We start from the raw sequence: 19,085 nt of genomic DNA on the forward strand, positions 1-19,085 counted from the left end.
CATTCTCTTACATAGTATTTAAAACACAATTTGACATTATTTACAGTATCTGAAACACATAAAGGCTTTCATAGTGATACATGTTATAGTGTTGAGATCAAGATTCATTGGTATTACTATAAACAGGTACTTATCTCATGCACGTATCTCGCACTTACAGAGTAATTGATGTTTTAGTAGAAATGATCACTGTACGATGACTACCATTCGCTCATCCTCCATCAATCATTCATAAAAGGGCTGTTGCAGTTTATATTCCTCAGCAGAATCTTGGTGTTGATGATGTAAATGTACTACAGTTTCATTCAGGACTGATAATGGATCTCATGTTTTCCTTGGAAAAAAAGAAGCTTGCCATGGGACACTTGAGCATGTCACGGCCTGCCCCATGAGTATCTCCAACAACAACATCATTTACTTAGAAAAACATGAAAAAGGTTGTAGGAAGATCAAAGAAAATCTTGGAAAAAAGAAGAGTGAGCAATCAGGTTCATATATAATGTAACACAGCAGGTGTACATACCATAAAGATTGGTCTCCAGGAGAGATTGCCTGAAAAATTCAGTGATTGTATAGATGAATTCTGTGTAATCATATTTTAGCAAACAATCAGTTAAAATAGATTTTGTTTATGACATACAATGGGGTCCAAAAGTTTGACATCACTAGTCTGTTTCCATTATGCTTCTATATTTTGCTTCAGTTTTTTTTAATTTACACTGTGTTCCAAATTATAATGCAAGTTTTTGTCATTCCTGTGTCTCAAACACAATTTTGTACTGTAGTTTTCAAAAGACAGGGTGTATCGTAGTAAGAAGCAATGCAGAACTGTAGAAAGGAGTAGGTGTTAATGGTAGTGGCCGTAGAGTAGGTCTTTCTGTCACATGACAGTTCTGCTGTTCATAATTAATTTTTCTTTTTCATACAGACAGCAGCTGGTCATAATGTATGTGTGTGCACTTTTTAAATGTATAAACAGTGTTGGACAATGCATATGGATTGTATTATAAGACATTTTGAAGCTCATGGGAAATGAAAACATAAAATTAAGCAGACATATGGAAATGTTTTACTAAATACAGAAAAAAACATGGTCATATTTTCCAACATACAATCGAATATGATTGAATAATTAATGACCTTGTTGAAAATTGAGAGAAAAGGGCCTGTGAGCTATGTGGATCAAGAACCATGAGATTCATCTTTTAAAAGAGAAGTTATTCAGGTATATTCAGGTATATATTGTCATGATCACTAGTGAGAGTGCCCTAGTCAGCCACTAGAGGGCACTCCATTCCGGACTCTTGTTTTCACCCCTTGGACTACATTACCCATACTCACTCCTGGACTCATTATCCCACTCATTGCACACAGCTGTTTTGTGTTTATTCATTAGTGTCTGTCTATTTATACCTGGTTTGTCTCTGCCCTTGTTATGGTGTCTTCACGAACGTTCCTGGTTTCTCTGTTTTGGTTTTCGTTGTGTTTTTCTTGTTTTGTGTACGGACTGTTATCATGGATTTTGACCCTTGCCTGTTTCTGGATTTACGCTTTGGATTACCCCAATAAATACCTGCAATTGGACCTACCCTGTTTGTCTTCGTGTGTGCCGTGACAGAAGACACCATCACTTTAGGATCCAGCAGGATGGGGATTTGGATCACTCCTCCAGCCACGGTGAGGGAGCGGATGGCTCTTGTTCGGGCGGTGCTGGCTCTGCGACAGGAGGGGAGAGAGATAGGGTGTTTTGCCCAGTTTTTCTGGACATTTTCAAGAGGGCTGCGGTATAATGATGAGGCGTTAAAAGGGGTTTTTAATGTATGCCTTGATGACCCTCTGCCCCAGTGTGAGTTGGAGGGGCTCCAGACCCTGGATTTTTGGGGTTTTATCCATTATCTCTCCCGCAGAAACCGTGGGCCAACTCATGCTCAGCCAGAGGCCGCTCTTGCCCGTGAGCCCGCCCCAGAGCCTGCTCTAGCCCGTGAGTTCGCTCCAGAGTCTACAGAGGAGGTGGGCACAGGTTCAGTGCTGCACTCACGTAAGAGGAGGAAGAGGAGGAGGAAGGCTTCCGTCATCCCTCAAGGCCTGGAAGCCTTCCCGGAGTCCGCTCCAGCCAGTGAGTCCACTACAGAGCCCGTTCCAGTCAGTGAGTCCACTCCAGAGTCCGCTCCAGTCAGTGAGTCCACTCCAGAGTCCGCTCCAGTCAGTGAGTCCACTCCAGAGTCCGCTCCAGTCAGTGAGTCCGCTCCAGAGTCCGCTCCAGTCAGTGAGTCCGCTCCAGTCAGTGAGTCCGCTCCAGTCAGTGAGTCCACTCCAGAGTCCGCTCCAGTCAGTGAGTCCGCTCCAGTCAGTGAGTCCGCTCCAGTCAGTGAGTCCGCTCCAGTCAGTGAGTCCGCTCCAGTCAGTGAGTCCGCTCCAGTCAGTGAGTCCGCTCCAGAGTCCGCTCCAGTCAGTGAGTCCGCTCCAGAGTCCGCTCCAGTCAGTGAGTCCGCTCCAGTCAGTGAGTCCGCTCCAGTCAGTGAGTCCGCTCCAGTCAGTGAGTCCGCTCCAGTCAGTGAGTCCGCTCCAGTCAGTGAGTCCGCTCCAGTCAGTGAGTCCGCTCCAGAGTCCGCTCCAGAGTCCGCTCCAGAGTCCGCTCCAGAGTCCGCTCCAGAGTCCGCTCCAGAGTCCGCTCCAGAGTCCGCTCCAGAGTCCGCTCCAGAGTCCGCTCCAGAGTCCGCTCCAGAGTCCGCTCCAGAGTCCGCTCCAGAGTCCGCTCCAGAGTCCGCTCCAGAGTCCGCTCCAGAGTCCGCTCCAGTCAGTGAGTCCGCTCCAGAGCCCGCTCCAGTCAGTGAGTCCGTTCCAGTCAGTGAGTCCGTTCCAGTCAGTGAGTCCGCTCCAGTCAGTGAGTCCGCTCCAGCCAGTGAGTCCGCTCCAGCCAGTGAGTCCGCTCCAGCCAGTGAGTCCGCTCCAGCCAGTGAGTCCGCTCCAGCCAGTGAGTCCGCTCCAGCCAGTGAGTCCGCTCCAGCCAGTGAGTCCGCTCCAGTCAGTGAGTCCGCTCCAGAGCCCGCTCCAGTCAGTGAGTCCGTTCCAGTCAGTGAGTCCGTTCCAGTCAGTGAGTCCGCTCCAGTCAGTGAGTCCGCTCCAGCCAGTGAGTCCGCTCCAGCCAGTGAGTCCGCTCCAGCCAGTGAGTCCGCTCCAGCCAGTGAGTCCGCTCCAGCCAGTGAGTCCGCTCCAGTCAGTGAGTCCGCTCCAGAGCCCGCTCCAGTCAGTGAGTCCGTTCCAGTCAGTGAGTCCGTTCCAGTCAGTGAGTCCGTTCCAGTCAGTGAGTCCGCTCCAGTCAGTGAGTCCGCTCCAGTCAGTGAGTCCGCTCCAGTCAGTGAGTCCGCTCCAGCCAGTGAGTCCGCTCCAGCCAGTGAGTCCGCTCCAGCCAGTGAGTCCGCTCCAGCCAGTGAGTCCGCTCCAGCCAGTGAGTCCGCTCCAGCCAGTGAGTCCGCTCCAGAGTCCGCTCCAGCCAGTGAGTCCGCTCCAGAGTCCGCTCCAGCCAGTGAGTCCACTCCAGAGTCCGTTCCAGCCAGTGAGTCCGTTCCAGTCAGTGAGTCCGTTCCAGTCAGTGAGTCCGTTCCAGTCAGTGAGTCCGTTCCAGTCAGTGAGTCCGTTCCAGTCAGTGAGTCCGCTCCAGTCAGTGAGTCCGTTCCAGAGTCCGTTCCAGTCAGTGAGTCCGTTCCAGTCAGTGAGTCCGTTCCAGTCAGTGAGTCCGCTCCAGTCAGTGAGTCCGTTCCAGAGCCCGCTCCAGTCAGTGAGTCCGTTCCAGTCAGTGAGTCCGCTCCAGTCAGTGAGTCCGCTCCAGAGCCCGCTCCAGTCAGTGAGTCCGCTCCAGAGCCCGCTCCAGTCAGTGAGTCCGCTCCAGAGCCCGCTCCAGTCAGTGAGTCCGCTCCAGAGCCCGCTCCAGTCAGTGAGTCCGCTCCAGAGCCCGCTCCAGTCAGTGAGTCCGCTCCAGAGCCCGCTCCAGTCAGTGAGTCCGCTCCAGAGCCCGCTCCAGTCAGTGAGTCCGCTCCAGAGCCCGCTCCAGTCAGTGAGTCCGCTCCAGAGCCCGCTCCAGTCAGTGAGTCCGCTCCAGAGCCCGCTCCAGTCAGTGAGTCCGCTCCAGAGCCCGCTCCAGTCAGTGAGTCCGCTCCAGAGCCCGCTCCAGTCAGTGAGTCCGCTCCAGAGCCCGCTCCAGTCAGTGAGTCCGCTCCAGAGCCCGCTCCAGCCAGTGAGTCCGCTCCAGAGCCCGCTCCAGCCAGTGAGTCCGCTCCAGCCAGTGAGTCCGCTCCAGCCAGTGAGTCCACTCCAGAGTCCGCTCCAGAGTCCGCTCCAGCCAGTGAGTCCACTCCAGAGTCCGCTCCAGCCAGTGAGTCCACTCCAGAGCCCGCTCCAGCCAGTGAGTCCACTCCAGAGCCCACTCCAGTCAGTGAGTCCGTTCCAGTCAGTGAGTCCGTTCCAGTCAGTGAGTCCGTTCCAGTCAGTGAGTCCGCTCCAGTCAGTGAGTCCGCTCCAGTCAGTGAGTCCGCTCCAGTCAGTGAGTCCGTTCCAGAGCCCGCTCCAGTCAGTGAGTCCGCTCCAGAGCCCGCTCCAGTCAGTGAGTCCGCTCCAGAGCCCGCTCCAGCCAGTGAGTCCGCTCCAGAGCCCGCTCCAGCCAGTGAGTCCGCTCCAGCCAGTGAGTCCGCTCCAGCCAGTGAGTCCGCTCCAGCCAGTGAGTCCGCTCCAGAGTCCGCTCCAGCCAGTGAGTCCACTCCAGAGTCCGCTCCAGTCAGTGAGTCCGTTCCAGTCAGTGAGTCCGTTCCAGTCAGTGAGTCCGCTCCAGTCAGTGAGTCCGTTCCAGTCAGTGAGTCCGCTCCAGTCAGTGAGTCCGCTCCAGAGCCCGCTCCAGTCAGTGAGTCCGCTCCAGAGCCCGCTCCAGCCAGTGAGTCCGCTCCAGCCAGTGAGTCCGCTCCAGCCAGTGAGTCCGCTCCAGCCAGTGAGTCCGCTCCAGAGTCCGCTCCAGAGTCCGCTCCAGCCAGTGAGTCCACTCCAGAGTCCGCTCCAGAGTCCGCTCCAGTCAGTGAGTCCACTCCAGAGTCCGCTCCAGCCAGTGAGTCCACTCCAGAGTCCGCTCCAGAGTCCGCTCCAGTCAGTGAGTCCACTCCAGAGCCCACTCCAGTCAGTGAGTCCGCTCCAGTCAGTGAGTCCGCTCCAGTCAGTGAGTCCGCTCCAGTCAGTGAGTCCGCTCCAGTCAGTGAGTCCGCTCCAGTCAGTGAGTCCGCTCCAGTCAGTGAGTCCGCTCCAGTCAGTGAGTCCGCTCCAGTCAGTGAGTCCGCTCCAGTCAGTGAGTCCGCTCCAGTCAGTGAGTCCGCTCCAGTCAGTGAGTCCGCTCCAGAGCCCGCTCCAGCCAGTGAGTCCGCTCCAGCCAGTGAGTCCGCTCCAGCCAGTGAGTCCGTTCCAGTCAGTGAGTCCGTTCCAGTCAGTGAGTCCGCTCCAGTCAGTGAGTCCGCTCCAGAGTCCGCTCCAGAGTCCGCTCCAGTCAGTGAGTCCGCTCCAGTCAGTGAGTCCGCTCCAGTCAGTGAGTCCGTTCCAGAGTCCGTTCCAGAGTCCGTTCCAGTCAGTGAGTTCGTTCCAGTCAGTGAGTCCGTTCCAGTCAGTGAGTCCGCTCCAGTCAGTGAGTCCGTTCCAGAGCCCGCTCCAGTCAGTGAGTCCGTTCCAGTCAGTGAGTCCGTTCCAGTCAGTGAGTCCGTTCCAGTCAGTGAGTCCGCTCCAGTCAGTGAGTCCGCTCCAGTCAGTGAGTCCGCTCCAGTCAGTGAGTCCGCTCCAGAGCCCGCTCCAGTCAGTGAGTCCGCTCCAGAGCCCGCTCCAGTCAGTGAGTCCGCTCCAGAGCCCGCTCCAGTCAGTGAGTCCGCTCCAGAGCCCGCTCCAGCCAGTGAGTCCGCTCCAGAGCCCGCTCCAGCCAGTGAGTCCGCTCCAGCCAGTGAGTCCACTCCAGAGTCCGCTCCAGAGTCCGCTCCAGCCAGTGAGTCCACTCCAGAGTCCGCTCCAGCCAGTGAGTCCACTCCAGAGTCCGCTCCAGCCAGTGAGTCCACTCCAGAGCCCACTCCAGTCAGTGAGTCCGTTCCAGTCAGTGAGTCCGTTCCAGTCAGTGAGTCCGTTCCAGTCAGTGAGTCCGTTCCAGTCATTGAGTCCGTTCCAGTCAGTGAGTCCGCTCCAGTCAGTGAGTCCGCTCCAGTCAGTGAGTCCGCTCCAGTCAGTGAGTCCGTTCCAGTCAGTGAGTCCGTTCCAGTCAGTGAGTCCGTTCCAGTCAGTGAGTCCGCTCCAGTCAGTGAGTCCGTTCCAGAGCCCGCTCCAGTCAGTGAGTCCGCTCCAGAGCCCGCTCCAGTCAGTGAGTCCGCTCCAGAGCCCGCTCCAGCCAGTGAGTCCGCTCCAGAGCCCGCTCCAGTCAGTGAGTCCGTTCCAGTCAGTGAGTCCGCTCCAGTCAGTGAGTCCGTTCCAGTCAGTGAGTCCGCTCCAGTCAGTGAGTCCGTTCCAGAGTCCGCTCCAGTCAGTGAGTCCACTCCAGAGCCCGCTCCAGTCAGTGAGTCCACTCCAGAGCCCACTCCAGTCATTGAGTCCGTTCCAGTCATTGAGTCCGTTCCAGTCATTGAGTCCGTTCCAGTCAGTGAGTCCGTTCCAGTCAGTGAGTCCGTTCCAGCCAGTGAGTCCGTTCCAGCCAGTGAGTCCGTTCCAGCCAGTGAGTCCGCTCCAGCCAGTGAGTCCGCTCCAGTCAGTGAGTCCGTTCCAGTCAGTGAGTCCGTTCCAGCCAGTGAGTCCGCTCCAGTCAGTGAGTCCGTTCCAGAGCCCGCTCCAGTCAGTGAGTCCGCTCCAGAGCCCGCTCCAGTCAGTGAGTCCGCTCCAGAGCCCGCTCCAGCCAGTGAGTCCGCTCCAGAGCCCGCTCCAGCCAGTGAGTCCGCTCCAGCCAGTGAGTCCGCTCCAGCCAGTGAGTCCGCTCCAGCCAGTGAGTCCGCTCCAGCCAGTGAGTCCGCTCCAGCCAGTGAGTCCGCTCCAGAGTCCGCTCCAGAGTCCGCTCCAGCCAGTGAGTCCGCTCCAGCCAGTGAGTCCGCTCCAGCCAGTGAGTCCGCTCCAGCCAGTGAGTCCGCTCCAGCCAGTGAGTCCGCTCCAGCCAGTGAGTCCGCTCCAGAGTCCGCTCCAGTCAGTGAGTCCACTCCAGAGTCCGCTCCAGAGTCCGCTCCAGTCAGTGAGTCCACTCCAGAGTCCGCTCCAGTCAGTGAGTCCACTCCAGAGCCCACTCCAGTCAGTGAGTCCACTCCAGAGCCCGCTCCAGTCAGTGAGTCCACTCCAGAGCCCACTCCAGTCAGTGAGTCCGTTCCAGTCATTGAGTCCGTTCCAGTCAGTGAGTCCGTTCCAGCCAGTGAGTCCGCTCCAGCCAGTGAGTCCGCTCCAGCCAGTGAGTCCGCTCCAGCCAGTGAGTCCGCTCCAGCCAGTGAGTCCGCTCCAGCCAGTGAGTCCGCTCCAGCCAGTGAGTCCGCTCCAGCCAGTGAGTCCGCTCCAGAGCCCGCTCCAGCCAGTGAGTCCGCTCCAGCCAGTGAGTCCGCTCCAGAGTCCGCTCCAGAGTCCGCTCCAGAGTCCGCTCCAGTCAGTGAGTCCACTCCAGAGTCCGCTCCAGTCAGTGAGTCCACTCCAGAGCCCGCTCCAGTCAGTGAGTCCACTCCAGAGCCCACTCCAGTCATTGAGTCCGTTCCAGTCATTGAGTCCGTTCCAGTCAGTGAGTCCGTTCCAGTCAGTGAGTCCGTTCCAGCCAGTGAGTCCGCTCCAGCCAGTGAGTCCGCTCCAGCCAGTGAGTCCGCTCCAGAGTCCGCTCCAGAGTCCGCTCCAGCCAGTGAGTCCGCTCCAGAGTCCGCTCCAGAGTCCGCTCCAGAGTCCGCTCCAGCCAGTGAGTCCGCTCCAGCCAGTGAGTCCGCTCCAGCCAGTGAGTCCGCTCCAGCCAGTGAGTCCGCTCCAGCCAGTGAGTCCGCTCCAGCCAGTGAGTCCGCTCCAGCCAGTGAGTCCGCTCCAGCCAGTGAGTCCGCTCCAGCCAGTGAGTCCGCTCCAGCCAGTGAGTCCGCTCCAGCCAGTGAGTCCGCTCCAGAGTCCGCTCCAGAGTCCGCTCCAGTCAGTGAGTCCACTCCAGAGTCCGCTCCAGAGTCCGCTCCAGTCAGTGAGTCCACTCCAGAGTCCGCTCCAGTCAGTGAGTCCACTCCAGAGCCCGCTCCAGTCAGTGAGTCCACTCCAGAGCCCACTCCAGTCAGTGAGTCCGTTCCAGTCAGTGAGTCCGTTCCAGTCAGTGAGTCCGTTCCAGTCAGTGAGTCCGATCCAGCCAGTGAGTCCGCTCCAGCCAGTGAGTCCGCTCCAGCCAGTGAGTCCGCTCCAGCCAGTGAGTCCGCTCCAGCCAGTGAGTCCGCTCCAGCCAGTGAGTCCGCTCCAGCCAGTGAGTCCGCTCCAGTCAGTGAGTCCGCTCCAGCCAGTGAGTCCGCTCCAGAGCCCGCTCCAGCCAGTGAGTCCGCTCCAGCCAGTGAGTCCGCTCCAGAGTCCGCTCCAGAGTCCGCTCCAGTCAGTGAGTCCACTCCAGAGTCCGCTCCAGAGTCCGCTCCAGTCAGTGAGTCCACTCCAGAGTCCGCTCCAGTCAGTGAGTCCACTCCAGAGTCCGCTCCAGTCAGTGAGTCCGTTCCAGTCAGTGAGTCCGTTCCAGTCAGTGAGTCCACTCCAGAGTCCGTTCCAGTCAGTGAGTCCGTTCCAGTCAGTGAGTCCGTTCCAGTCAGTGAGTCCGTTCCAGTCAGTGAGTCCGCTCCAGTCAGTGAGTCCGTTCCAGAGCCCGCTCCAGTCAGTGAGTCCGCTCCAGAGCCCGCTCCAGCCAGTGAGTCCGCTCCAGCCAGTGAGTCCGCTCCAGCCAGTGAGTCCGCTCCAGAGTCCGCTCCAGTCAGTGAGTCCGTTCCAGAGTCAGTGAGTCCGCTCCAGTCAGTGAGTCCGTTCCAGTCAGTGAGTCCGCTCCAGTCAGTGAGTCCACTCCAGAGTCCGCTCCAGTCAGTGAGTCCACTCCAGAGCCCGCTCCAGTCAGTGAGTCCACTCCAGAGCCCACTCCAGTCATTGAGTCCGTTCCAGTCATTGAGTCCGTTCCAGTCATTGAGTCCGTTCCAGTCAGTGAGTCCGTTCCAGTCAGTGAGTCCGTTCCAGCCAGTGAGTCCGTTCCAGCCAGTGAGTCCGTTCCAGCCAGTGAGTCCGTTCCAGCCAGTGAGTCCGCTCCAGCCAGTGAGTCCGCTCCAGTCAGTGAGTCCGTTCCAGTCAGTGAGTCCGTTCCAGCCAGTGAGTCCGCTCCAGTCAGTGAGTCCGCTCCAGAGCCCGCTCCAGCCAGTGAGTCCGCTCCAGAGCCCGCTCCAGCCAGTGAGTCCGCTCCAGCCAGTGAGTCCGCTCCAGCCAGTGAGTCCGCTCCAGCCAGTGAGTCCGCTCCAGCCAGTGAGTCCGCTCCAGCCAGTGAGTCCGCTCCAGCCAGTGAGTCCGCTCCAGCCAGTGAGTCCGCTCCAGAGTCCGCTCCAGAGTCCGCTCCAGCCAGTGAGTCCGCTCCAGCCAGTGAGTCCGCTCCAGCCAGTGAGTCCGCTCCAGCCAGTGAGTCCGCTCCAGCCAGTGAGTCCGCTCCAGCCAGTGAGTCCGCTCCAGAGTCCGCTCCAGAGTCCGCTCCAGTCAGTGAGTCCACTCCAGAGTCCACTCCAGAGTCCGCTCCAGAGTCCGCTCCAGTCAGTGAGTCCACTCCAGAGTCCGCTCCAGTCAGTGAGTCCACTCCAGAGCCCGCTCCAGTCAGTGAGTCCACTCCAGAGCCCGCTCCAGTCAGTGAGTCCACTCCAGAGCCCGCTCCAGTCAGTGAGTCCACTCCAGAGCCCACTCCAGTCAGTGAGTCCGTTCCAGTCATTGAGTCCGTTCCAGTCAGTGAGTCCGTTCCAGCCAGTGAGTCCGCTCCAGCCAGTGAGTCCGCTCCAGCCAGTGAGTCCGCTCCAGCCAGTGAGTCCGCTCCAGCCAGTGAGTCCGCTCCAGCCAGTGAGTCCGCTCCAGCCAGTGAGTCCGCTCCAGCCAGTGAGTCCGCTCCAGCCAGTGAGTCCGCTCCAGAGCCCGCTCCAGCCAGTGAGTCCGCTCCAGCCAGTGAGTCCGCTCCAGAGTCCGCTCCAGAGTCCGCTCCAGTCAGTGAGTCCACTCCAGAGTCCGCTCCAGTCAGTGAGTCCACTCCAGAGCCCGCTCCAGTCAGTGAGTCCACTCCAGAGCCCACTCCAGTCATTGAGTCCGTTCCAGTCATTGAGTCCGTTCCAGTCAGTGAGTCCGTTCCAGTCAGTGAGTCCGTTCCAGCCAGTGAGTCCGCTCCAGCCAGTGAGTCCGCTCCAGCCAGTGAGTCCGCTCCAGAGTCCGCTCCAGAGTCCGCTCCAGCCAGTGAGTCCGCTCCAGCCAGTGAGTCCGCTCCAGCCAGTGAGTCCGCTCCAGCCAGTGAGTCCGCTCCAGCCAGTGAGTCCGCTCCAGCCAGTGAGTCCGCTCCAGCCAGTGAGTCCGCTCCAGCCAGTGAGTCCGCTCCAGCCAGTGAGTCCGCTCCAGAGTCCGCTCCAGAGTCCGCTCCAGTCAGTGAGTCCACTCCAGAGTCCACTCCAGAGTCCGCTCCAGAGTCCGCTCCAGTCAGTGAGTCCACTCCAGAGTCCGCTCCAGTCAGTGAGTCCACTCCAGAGCCCACTCCAGTCAGTGAGTCCGTTCCAGTCATTGAGTCCGTTCCAGTCAGTGAGTCCGTTCCAGCCAGTGAGTCCGCTCCAGCCAGTGAGTCCGCTCCAGCCAGTGAGTCCGCTCCAGCCAGTGAGTCCGCTCCAGAGTCCGCTCCAGAGTCCGCTCCAGCCAGTGAGTCCGCTCCAGCCAGTGAGTCCGCTCCAGCCACGGAGTCCGCTCCAGCCAGTGAGTCCGCTCCAGCCAGTGAGTCCGCTCCAGCCAGTGAGTCCGCTCCAGAGTCCGCTCCAGAGTCCGCTCCAGAGTCCGCTCCAGAGTCCGCTCCAGTCAGTGAGTCCACTCCAGAGTCCGCTCCAGTCAGTGAGTCCACTCCAGAGCCCGCTCCAGTCAGTGAGTCCACTCCAGAGCCCACTCCAGTCATTGAGTCCGTTCCAGTCATTGAGTCCGTTCCAGTCAGTGAGTCCGTTCCAGTCAGTGAGTCCGTTCCAGCCAGTGAGTCCGCTCCAGCCAGTGAGTCCGCTCCAGCCAGTGAGTCCGCTCCAGAGTCCGCTCCAGAGTCCGCTCCAGCCAGTGAGTCCGCTCCAGCCAGTGAGTCCGCTCCAGCCAGTGAGTCCGCTCCAGCCAGTGAGTCCGCTCCAGCCAGTGAGTCCGCTCCAGCCAGTGAGTCCGCTCCAGCCAGTGAGTCCGCTCCAGCCAGTGAGTCCGCTCCAGCCAGTGAGTCCGCTCCAGCCAGTGAGTCCGCTCCAGCCAGTGAGTCCGCTCCAGCCAGTGAGTCCGCTCCAGAGTCCGCTCCAGAGTCCGCTCCAGAGTCCGCTCCAGAGTCCGCTCCAGAGTCCGCTCCAGTCAGTGAGTCCACTCCAGAGTCCGCTCCAGTCAGTGAGTCCACTCCAGAGCCCGCTCCAGTCAGTGAGTCCACTCCAGAGCCCACTCCAGTCAGTGAGTCCGTTCCAGTCAGTGAGTCCGTTCCAGTCAGTGAGTCCGTTCCAGCCAGTGAGTCCGCTCCAGCCAGTGAGTCCGCTCCAGCCAGTGAGTCCGCTCCAGCCAGTGAGTCCGCTCCAGCCAGTGAGTCCGCTCCAGCCAGTGAGTCCGCTCCAGTCAGTGAGTCCGCTCCAGCCAGTGAGTCCGCTCCAGAGCCCGCTCCAGCCAGTGAGTCCGCTCCAGCCAGTGAGTCCGCTCCAGAGTCCGCTCCAGAGTCCGCTCCAGTCAGTGAGTCCACTCCAGAGTCCGCTCCAGAGTCCGCTCCAGTCAGTGAGTCCACTCCAGAGTCCGCTCCAGTCAGTGAGTCCACTCCAGAGTCCGCTCCAGTCAGTGAGTCCACTCCAGAGCCCGCTCCAGTCAGTGAGTCCACTCCAGAGCCCACTCCAGTCAGTGAGTCCGTTCCAGTCATTGAGTCCGTTCCAGTCAGTGAGTCCGCTCCAGCCAGTGAGTCCGCTCCAGCCAGTGAGTCCGCTCCAGCCAGTGAGTCCGCTCCAGCCAGTGAGTCCGCTCCAGAGTCCGCTCCAGAGTCCGCTCCAGAGTCCGCTCCAGAGTCCGCTCCAGAGTCCGCTCCAGAGTCCGCTCCAGAGTCCGCTCCAGAGTCCGCTCCAGTCAGTGAGTCCACTCCAGAGCCCGCTCCAGTCAGTGAGTCCACTCCAGAGCCCGCTCCAGTCATTGAGTCCGCTCCAGTCATTGAGTCCGTTCCAGTCAGTGAGTCCGTTCCAGTCAGTGAGTCCACTCCAGAGCCCGCTTCAGTCAGTGAGTCCGCTCCAGCCAGTGAGTCCGCTCCAGCCAGTGAGTCCGCTCCAGCCAGTGAGTCCGCTCCAGAGCCCGCTCCAGCCAGTGATTCCGCTCCAGAGCCCGCTCCAGCCAGTGAGTCCGCTCCAGAGCCCGCTCCAGCCAGTGAGTCCGCTCCAGAGCCCGCTCCAGCCAGTGAGTCCACTTTGGGTGAGCCACCGCCACACCCTCATAAGCGGAGGAGAAGGAGGAAAAGGGCTTCCTCCGTCCTACAAGGCCTGGAGACCACTTTGGTGGTTGTTCGTGGGTTACCGAAGCGCCTTGCCCTGCCGGCGCCACCGAAGCGCCTTGCCCTGCCGGCGCCACCGAAGCGCCTTGCCCTGCCGGCGCCACCGAAGCGCCTTGCCCTGCCGCCTGAGCAGCCCGAGCCTGCTGCCATCACCGAGCTGTCCGCTCTTCCTGATACGACCACGGAGGTCGTCCCCGAGCTGCCCGCTCTCCCTGACACGGCCACAGAGCAACCTTGGTCTGCCCTGCCGCCATCGCCCAGATCTTCTGTACTGCCGCCGTCATCCAAGCCTTCTGCCCTGCCGCCGCCGCCCAGGCCGCCAGCCCCGCCGCCAGCCCTGCCGCCGCCGCCGCCGCCCAGGTCGCCAGCCCTGCCGCCACCGCCACCGCCGCCCAGGTCGCCAGCCCTGCCGCCACCGCCACCGCCGCCCAGGCCGCCAGCCCTGCCGCCACCGCCGCCGCCCAGGATATCTGCCCTGCCGCCGTCGTCTAGGCTTCCTGCCCTGCTGCCACTGCCCCGGCCGTTGGAACCGCTGGAACCCGCCTGGTCAGTTCCTCCAGCGCCGCCCTGGCAACCAGCCAGGACTCCAGACCCCAGGGAACCCGCCTGGTCAGTTCCTCCAGTGCCGCCCTGGCATTCAGCCAGGACCCCGACCCTCTTAGAGCCCCCGTGGTCTGTTCCACCGGCTCCCCCCTGGCCTTTGGTTGGGGGCTCTGGTCCTGGCCCACCATCCCTCCCCCTGATCCTCCTCCTGTCCACCTCCCTCCTGAGTTTTTGTGTTTTTTGTTTTTGTTGTCTGGTGGAGCGTCTGGTAGCCGCTCCTTTGAGGAGGGGTAATGTCATGATCACTAGTGAGAGTGCCCTAGTCAGCCACTAGAGGGCACTCCATTCCGGACTCTTGTTTTCACCCCTTGGACTACATTACCCATACTCACTCCTGGACTCATTATCCCACTCATTGCACACAGCTGTTTTGTGTTTATTCATTAGTGTCTGTCTATTTATACCTGGTTTGTCTCTGCCCTTGTTATGGTGTCTTCACGAACGTTCCTGGTTTCTCTGTTTTGGTTTTCGTTGTGTTTTTCTTGTTTTGTGTACGGACTGTTATCATGGATTTTGACCCTTGCCTGTTTCTGGATTTACGCTTTGGATTACCCCAATAAATACCTGCAATTGGACCTACCCTGTTTGTCTTCGTGTGTGCCGTGACATATATTCAGGTTTGTTTTTGAAAACCTAATTGTTATTTATGCATAAAACCTTTTCTTTAATGAGGGAAAATTTACTTGGTGAACCTTTAAATAAAGTAAGTGAATAATACAAGAGTAATGATGAGATTATTAACTAGTTAGTCACAATAATGTATTACTAATGCATAAGGAACATTCACTGAACCTGTAATGCCATGCGGTCGATAATTTTATTGACTGAACAACTTCCTGAAGTTTCTGGAACCTCAATGTGCAAGAACAGGTGTGGTCCTATTGCAGAATGTGACTATTGTTTCCAAAGATTATGAAACTCGGGAAAACTTTTTACTGGAAAGTCATAATGCATGTTAAAATGAGGCAATGTAGAAGTTTTTATGTGAATGGTCAAAGGTGGTCTTATGGATTGGAGCCTCACTCAACAGTTAGCATCAGGTTAGTTTTATTACTGCTGTAGTTGTTTCCAAACATGTTTTTATTATTTCACATTTAACGAAGGCTATCATAGGTATGCTTTTTACTTTTTATGTTTGAGATGTCATACAATATTTTAAAGGTAGCAATGTTTTAATAATATAATTCCTCCATCATAGTTAATCATTTGCTGAGGTCTGATTGCATGACAACTTCTGTTCACTGTGAGATAAGACAATGTATAAATGTATGTCATCAGAGCCTAACAAGGATCCATAATCAAGGGGACAGACAGGAGGAACCGAGACAGATTGAAGGTACCTTGAATGTAGAAGGTAAGAAGGTCTATTCTATTCTATTCTATTCTATTCTATTCTATTCTATTCTATTCTATTCTATTCTATATGATGAATACATCCCATTAGCATATATATATATATATATTTTTATTTTTTCTAAATTACAAAATTGCATTTTTCCTAACTCAGATGATCATGAAGTCATCTGTGCCCGTCGTGGCCCTGATCGCACTAGTGGTGTCCAGCGTGCAGGCATTTCTGTCAGTTGGGGGTAGCGGAAACACCCATGTGACCATTACTGGTCATGCTGTGATGGCAAAGATCCACGAGGTGTGTGAAGCAGTGGCTAAATCTGAAGGAAGAGAATTCGATCCAACGGTGAGTTTATGTACAAGCTGCAGGGGTGTTTCCTCCAAGGAGGCAAGGGAGGCAGTGAAAAAAATACTATAGTATTTACTATACAAAATTATAGTAAATTGCAGTATACTGTATACATGAACAGCATACTGAGGTATTAACTAGTGAATCGATAAACTGTAATAAATACTGTTGTCTAGTATATTTTAGTTTTTACTACAGTAAATACCCTATAGTTGTAGAAAACTTTATTGGGTAAAGATGATTGGTTCACGCGATAAATCCTCTTGTTTTCGTGCACGTTCTCATTGGACTTGAATGAAGGCAATGATGGCGTTAATGGGAAGACTAATTAAAAAGTATACAACTTGTGACATAAAGCGGTGATTTCATTTCACCGCTTTATGTCACATCAAAATCAAACTTAAAATGGCCTGAAAACATGATGACTGTGGGGGGTTTTAGTGAACAAATCAGCCGGGGGAAATTAAAGTACCGTCTGTCTGTGAGTGTGTGGCATTAATGTATTTTGTAAATTGTACTGCTTTTAATTATTATTTTGGAATAAATGTAAAAAAGTGTAAAAACACAAACTAATAAATAATTAATTACATAGTTATTGCAAAAAAAAAAAAAAAAGTAGCAATGTATTTGGTCTCTCTTTTTTGTGTCATGCTTATTTAACCAGGAAAATTAAGAATAACGGACATAAATTTACATTTGATATACAGTATATAAAAAAAAAAGTGAGAACTTTGCCTCCTCATTTTAAAATACCACCGCAAACCACTGACAAGTAGGGGCATAAAAAGCACTATAAACATGCCATGAAAACTTTTTCTGAAGACAAACAATAACTTTGTTCTGAGAAATGTCATGTTTACTCAAAATGATGACAAATAACTTTTTTTCCACTGTAACACAGGGCTCATCACCCGAAGAGCTGCTGCGTGCATGTCTGGGCACGGCCACAGGTGAGGTTTCGGGAGCCAAGTTTCGCACAGCACTGAATCAGATCTACATGCAGAATGGATTTGTGGACCGTGATTTCATGAGCAGTGCACCACACCACTTCAACAACGAGGCCTTCACTGAGGGGCGCAACCTCATCATTCAGGGGATTGCAGCCATTAAAGCAAATGTCCGTACAGACAACCTTCAGTCTGCCAGAGAATCACTGGGGCGAGTGTGTCACACACTGCAGGTGGGTGAGAGGGGCGATACAGTCAGTGACTATGACAAGCATATTGCTACAAAATTATTCAAGGACCTGGATTTACTTATTAACTATTTGTCAACACATTTATATAGTTATTATAAGAAATGCTTTTGTTTATGGTTGTCACGTGTTTCTCTAAAAGATTTCTAGCAAAAAAAAAAAAAAAAAAAAAAAAAAAAAAGCTACAGTCTGTAACTGTTTTTGGTTAAAAATGATCCAAAATCTATTTTTGCAAATAACCAGCCAGTGTTCAAAACTATCTCCTTACCTTACCCGATTTACAATGGTAAGCTTGTAATAATGTTTTCTAATTTGAGTGCTACTGGTAGATTTCCGCTGGAAATTTGAGCATGCCGCCGTTTGTCTTTGTGTCATCACGTCACGTCTGTTTACATAAAGAAGGAGTCCCAGCTTGTAGGCTATATCATGTGAGTATCTTATACAGTCTATGGCAGTGGTTCCCAACCACATTCCTGGAGCCCCCCCAACACATTTTGAGTGTCTCCTTTGTCTGACACACCCATTTCAGGACTTGGAGTCTTGACTAATGAGCTAATGATCTGAATCAGGTGTGATTGAAGGAGTCATGGAAAACATGCAGTTTTGGGGGGGCTCTAGGAATGTGGTTGGAAACCCCTGGTTTATGGTGAGGATGCTGCAGGTGGCGGATCATTTATAGCCTTTTCTCACAGCAGCATTGTATGGTATGACAAATGGACAATTAGAGATTAGACTGTACAGAAATTGAAATCCACAGGTAACGCTAATACACACTAAATACATGTTGTCATGCAATGCTGATGTTGTTAACATTAACAATTTGAGAACATAGTATAACCGTAATAATAATTTGATGTGATGTGAGCTAAGCGATCGTCAGATTTAATCACTATTGGTAATTATTTTAATGCTTTTTTTCTCAGTTGGTCAGAACAAAAATGGCTGATTTGTTACTTACTTGTTCAGGTGACATTTTCCGTTGAAAATTCTTATTTTGGTCATATTTCCAAGACAGAATCTGCCATTCCAGTGTGGTGACTGACAGCAAACATTCTCCTCAAAACATTAGATTCATCCGCACTGAGGAGCTGTGCCGATGCACAACCCACATAAAGATGATAATAATTGCAGGTTTCAAACAGAGATGGCGACATGGAGGCAAACGTACGGACTGCAGCTTTAAGCTTTCAATATTAATATTATTTTAAACATCCAGTCAACAATATTTGTCAACATTTACTTCTATTAAAAATACAGTAAGGATATGGTAAGTGTACATATTAAAAATCAAAATAAAAAAACGAAACTGGCGCCGCGTTCATTCCGTAAGTTGAATAGGGAAGGTGTAGGATATACAGCGTAAGCTTTTTGAAGAATGCGAAAAGCGGAAGCACGTTCAAGGCGATAATTTGTGTTTATAAAGCATATACAGTTGTGTTTTTTTTTCGAAAATGGCCGACCGTTTCGCTAGATAAGATCCTTATTCCTCGTCTGGTATCGTTTAAAGCCCTTTGAAGCTGCACTAAAACTGTAATTTTGACCTTCAACCATCTGAAGGCCGTTGAAGTCCACTATAAGGAGAATAATCCTGGAATGTTTTCATCAAAAACCTTAATTTCTTTTCGACTGAAGAAAGAAAGACATGAACATCTTGGATGACATGGGGGTGAGTAAATTATCAGGAAAATTCTTATTTGAAAGTGGACTAATCCTTTAAGTCGACTTGGCTCCCGAGTTATGCCCGGTCATAATTCCACAGGAAGTGAAGAAAGCCGAGCTGGGGCTCCATACTCCCAACATAGAGGGCCCACTGGGTGACCCCTTCATGCCCGGAATCTGGAGCCCCAATATAGATTGGGTCCCAAGTTATGCCCGGTCAAATCTGGACAGGAAGTTGCAATATCTATCAGTCTTGGGACTGTGGGGAAAGTAGGGTCCCTCTGGGACCTCTCCATGCCCGGAGTCTCGAGCCTTAACTCGGCTTGGCTCCCAAGTTATGTCCGGTTATACATAAGGCAACTTTAGGACAAAACAGACAGAATGTTATCATTAAACACTTTCACATAGAAAACTGATCAAAGTTTGTAATTAGAGGGGTTCCAAATTGAAACATAAGGTGGGCTTAAATGGTTCCACAGTGAGTAACGGTGAAAAAAGACAATGTTTTTCTTTAAAAATGTAAGATATGTTTATGGATCTTAAATATAATGTGGACTAAGCATCTTTCATTCAAGTTTAGCTTGTGTTAGCTATAGTTTGCATGCGTTTTGTGGCATTATACCATTCAAGCCCATCTTTAAAAAAAAGTTAATTTATGAAAATAATCTGCTCTACGAAACAATATATGATGTATTTATTTGTAAATTAATGAATCACAAAACATTTAGTGTTTGTAGTTCACATGCTTAATTCTTTAGCAGTCTATCTTTCAGTAAGGCTAATGGTTTGACCTTGAGATTAGCTTTGTGTGCAAGCTAATAAAACTCGTCTTTCCATTTAAAGGAAAGATACTATTAAAATGATAAAATACTATTTGTTTATACACAAAAAACAATACATTTATCTCTTATTTGACACAACATCAATGTACTTAGCAAAGAAATGGATGAAAATTGCAGAAATATAACCCGAATTTAAGGCTTTTTCACTTCCAGCCATTAACAATTATATAAATGATTAAAAATACAAAATGAATAGTAGTTATTAAGATTGATGTGTTTGATGTATATATACACACACACACACACACACACACACACACACACACACACACACACACACACACACACACACACACACACACACACACACACACACACACACACACACACACACACACACACACACACAAACACGCATTGCTATCTTAGTGGGGA

At 53.4% G+C, this 19,085-nt stretch overlaps 1 protein-coding gene across 1 annotated transcript in view; it reads left to right on the plus strand.

Annotated features, from left to right (window-relative positions):
• Positions 1-14,276: 14,276 nt before the first annotated feature.
• LOC137031571 (von Willebrand factor A domain-containing protein 7-like) overlaps positions 14,277-19,085 on the plus strand; it is a 28,069-nt gene continuing 23,260 nt past the window's right edge. Inside the window, exons 1-4 of the mRNA XM_067402604.1 lie at positions 14,277-14,355; positions 14,594-14,669; positions 14,823-15,011; positions 15,916-16,194. Of these exons, the coding sequence (XP_067258705.1) occupies positions 14,823-15,011; positions 15,916-16,194 (468 nt within the window). The 5' untranslated portion in view covers positions 14,277-14,355; positions 14,594-14,669. The remainder of the gene's footprint in view (positions 14,356-14,593; positions 14,670-14,822; positions 15,012-15,915; positions 16,195-19,085) is intronic.

This window comes from Chanodichthys erythropterus, chromosome 12, assembly GCF_024489055.1.
Source record: "Chanodichthys erythropterus isolate Z2021 chromosome 12, ASM2448905v1, whole genome shotgun sequence".
NCBI lineage: Eukaryota > Metazoa > Chordata > Actinopteri > Cypriniformes > Xenocyprididae > Chanodichthys > Chanodichthys erythropterus.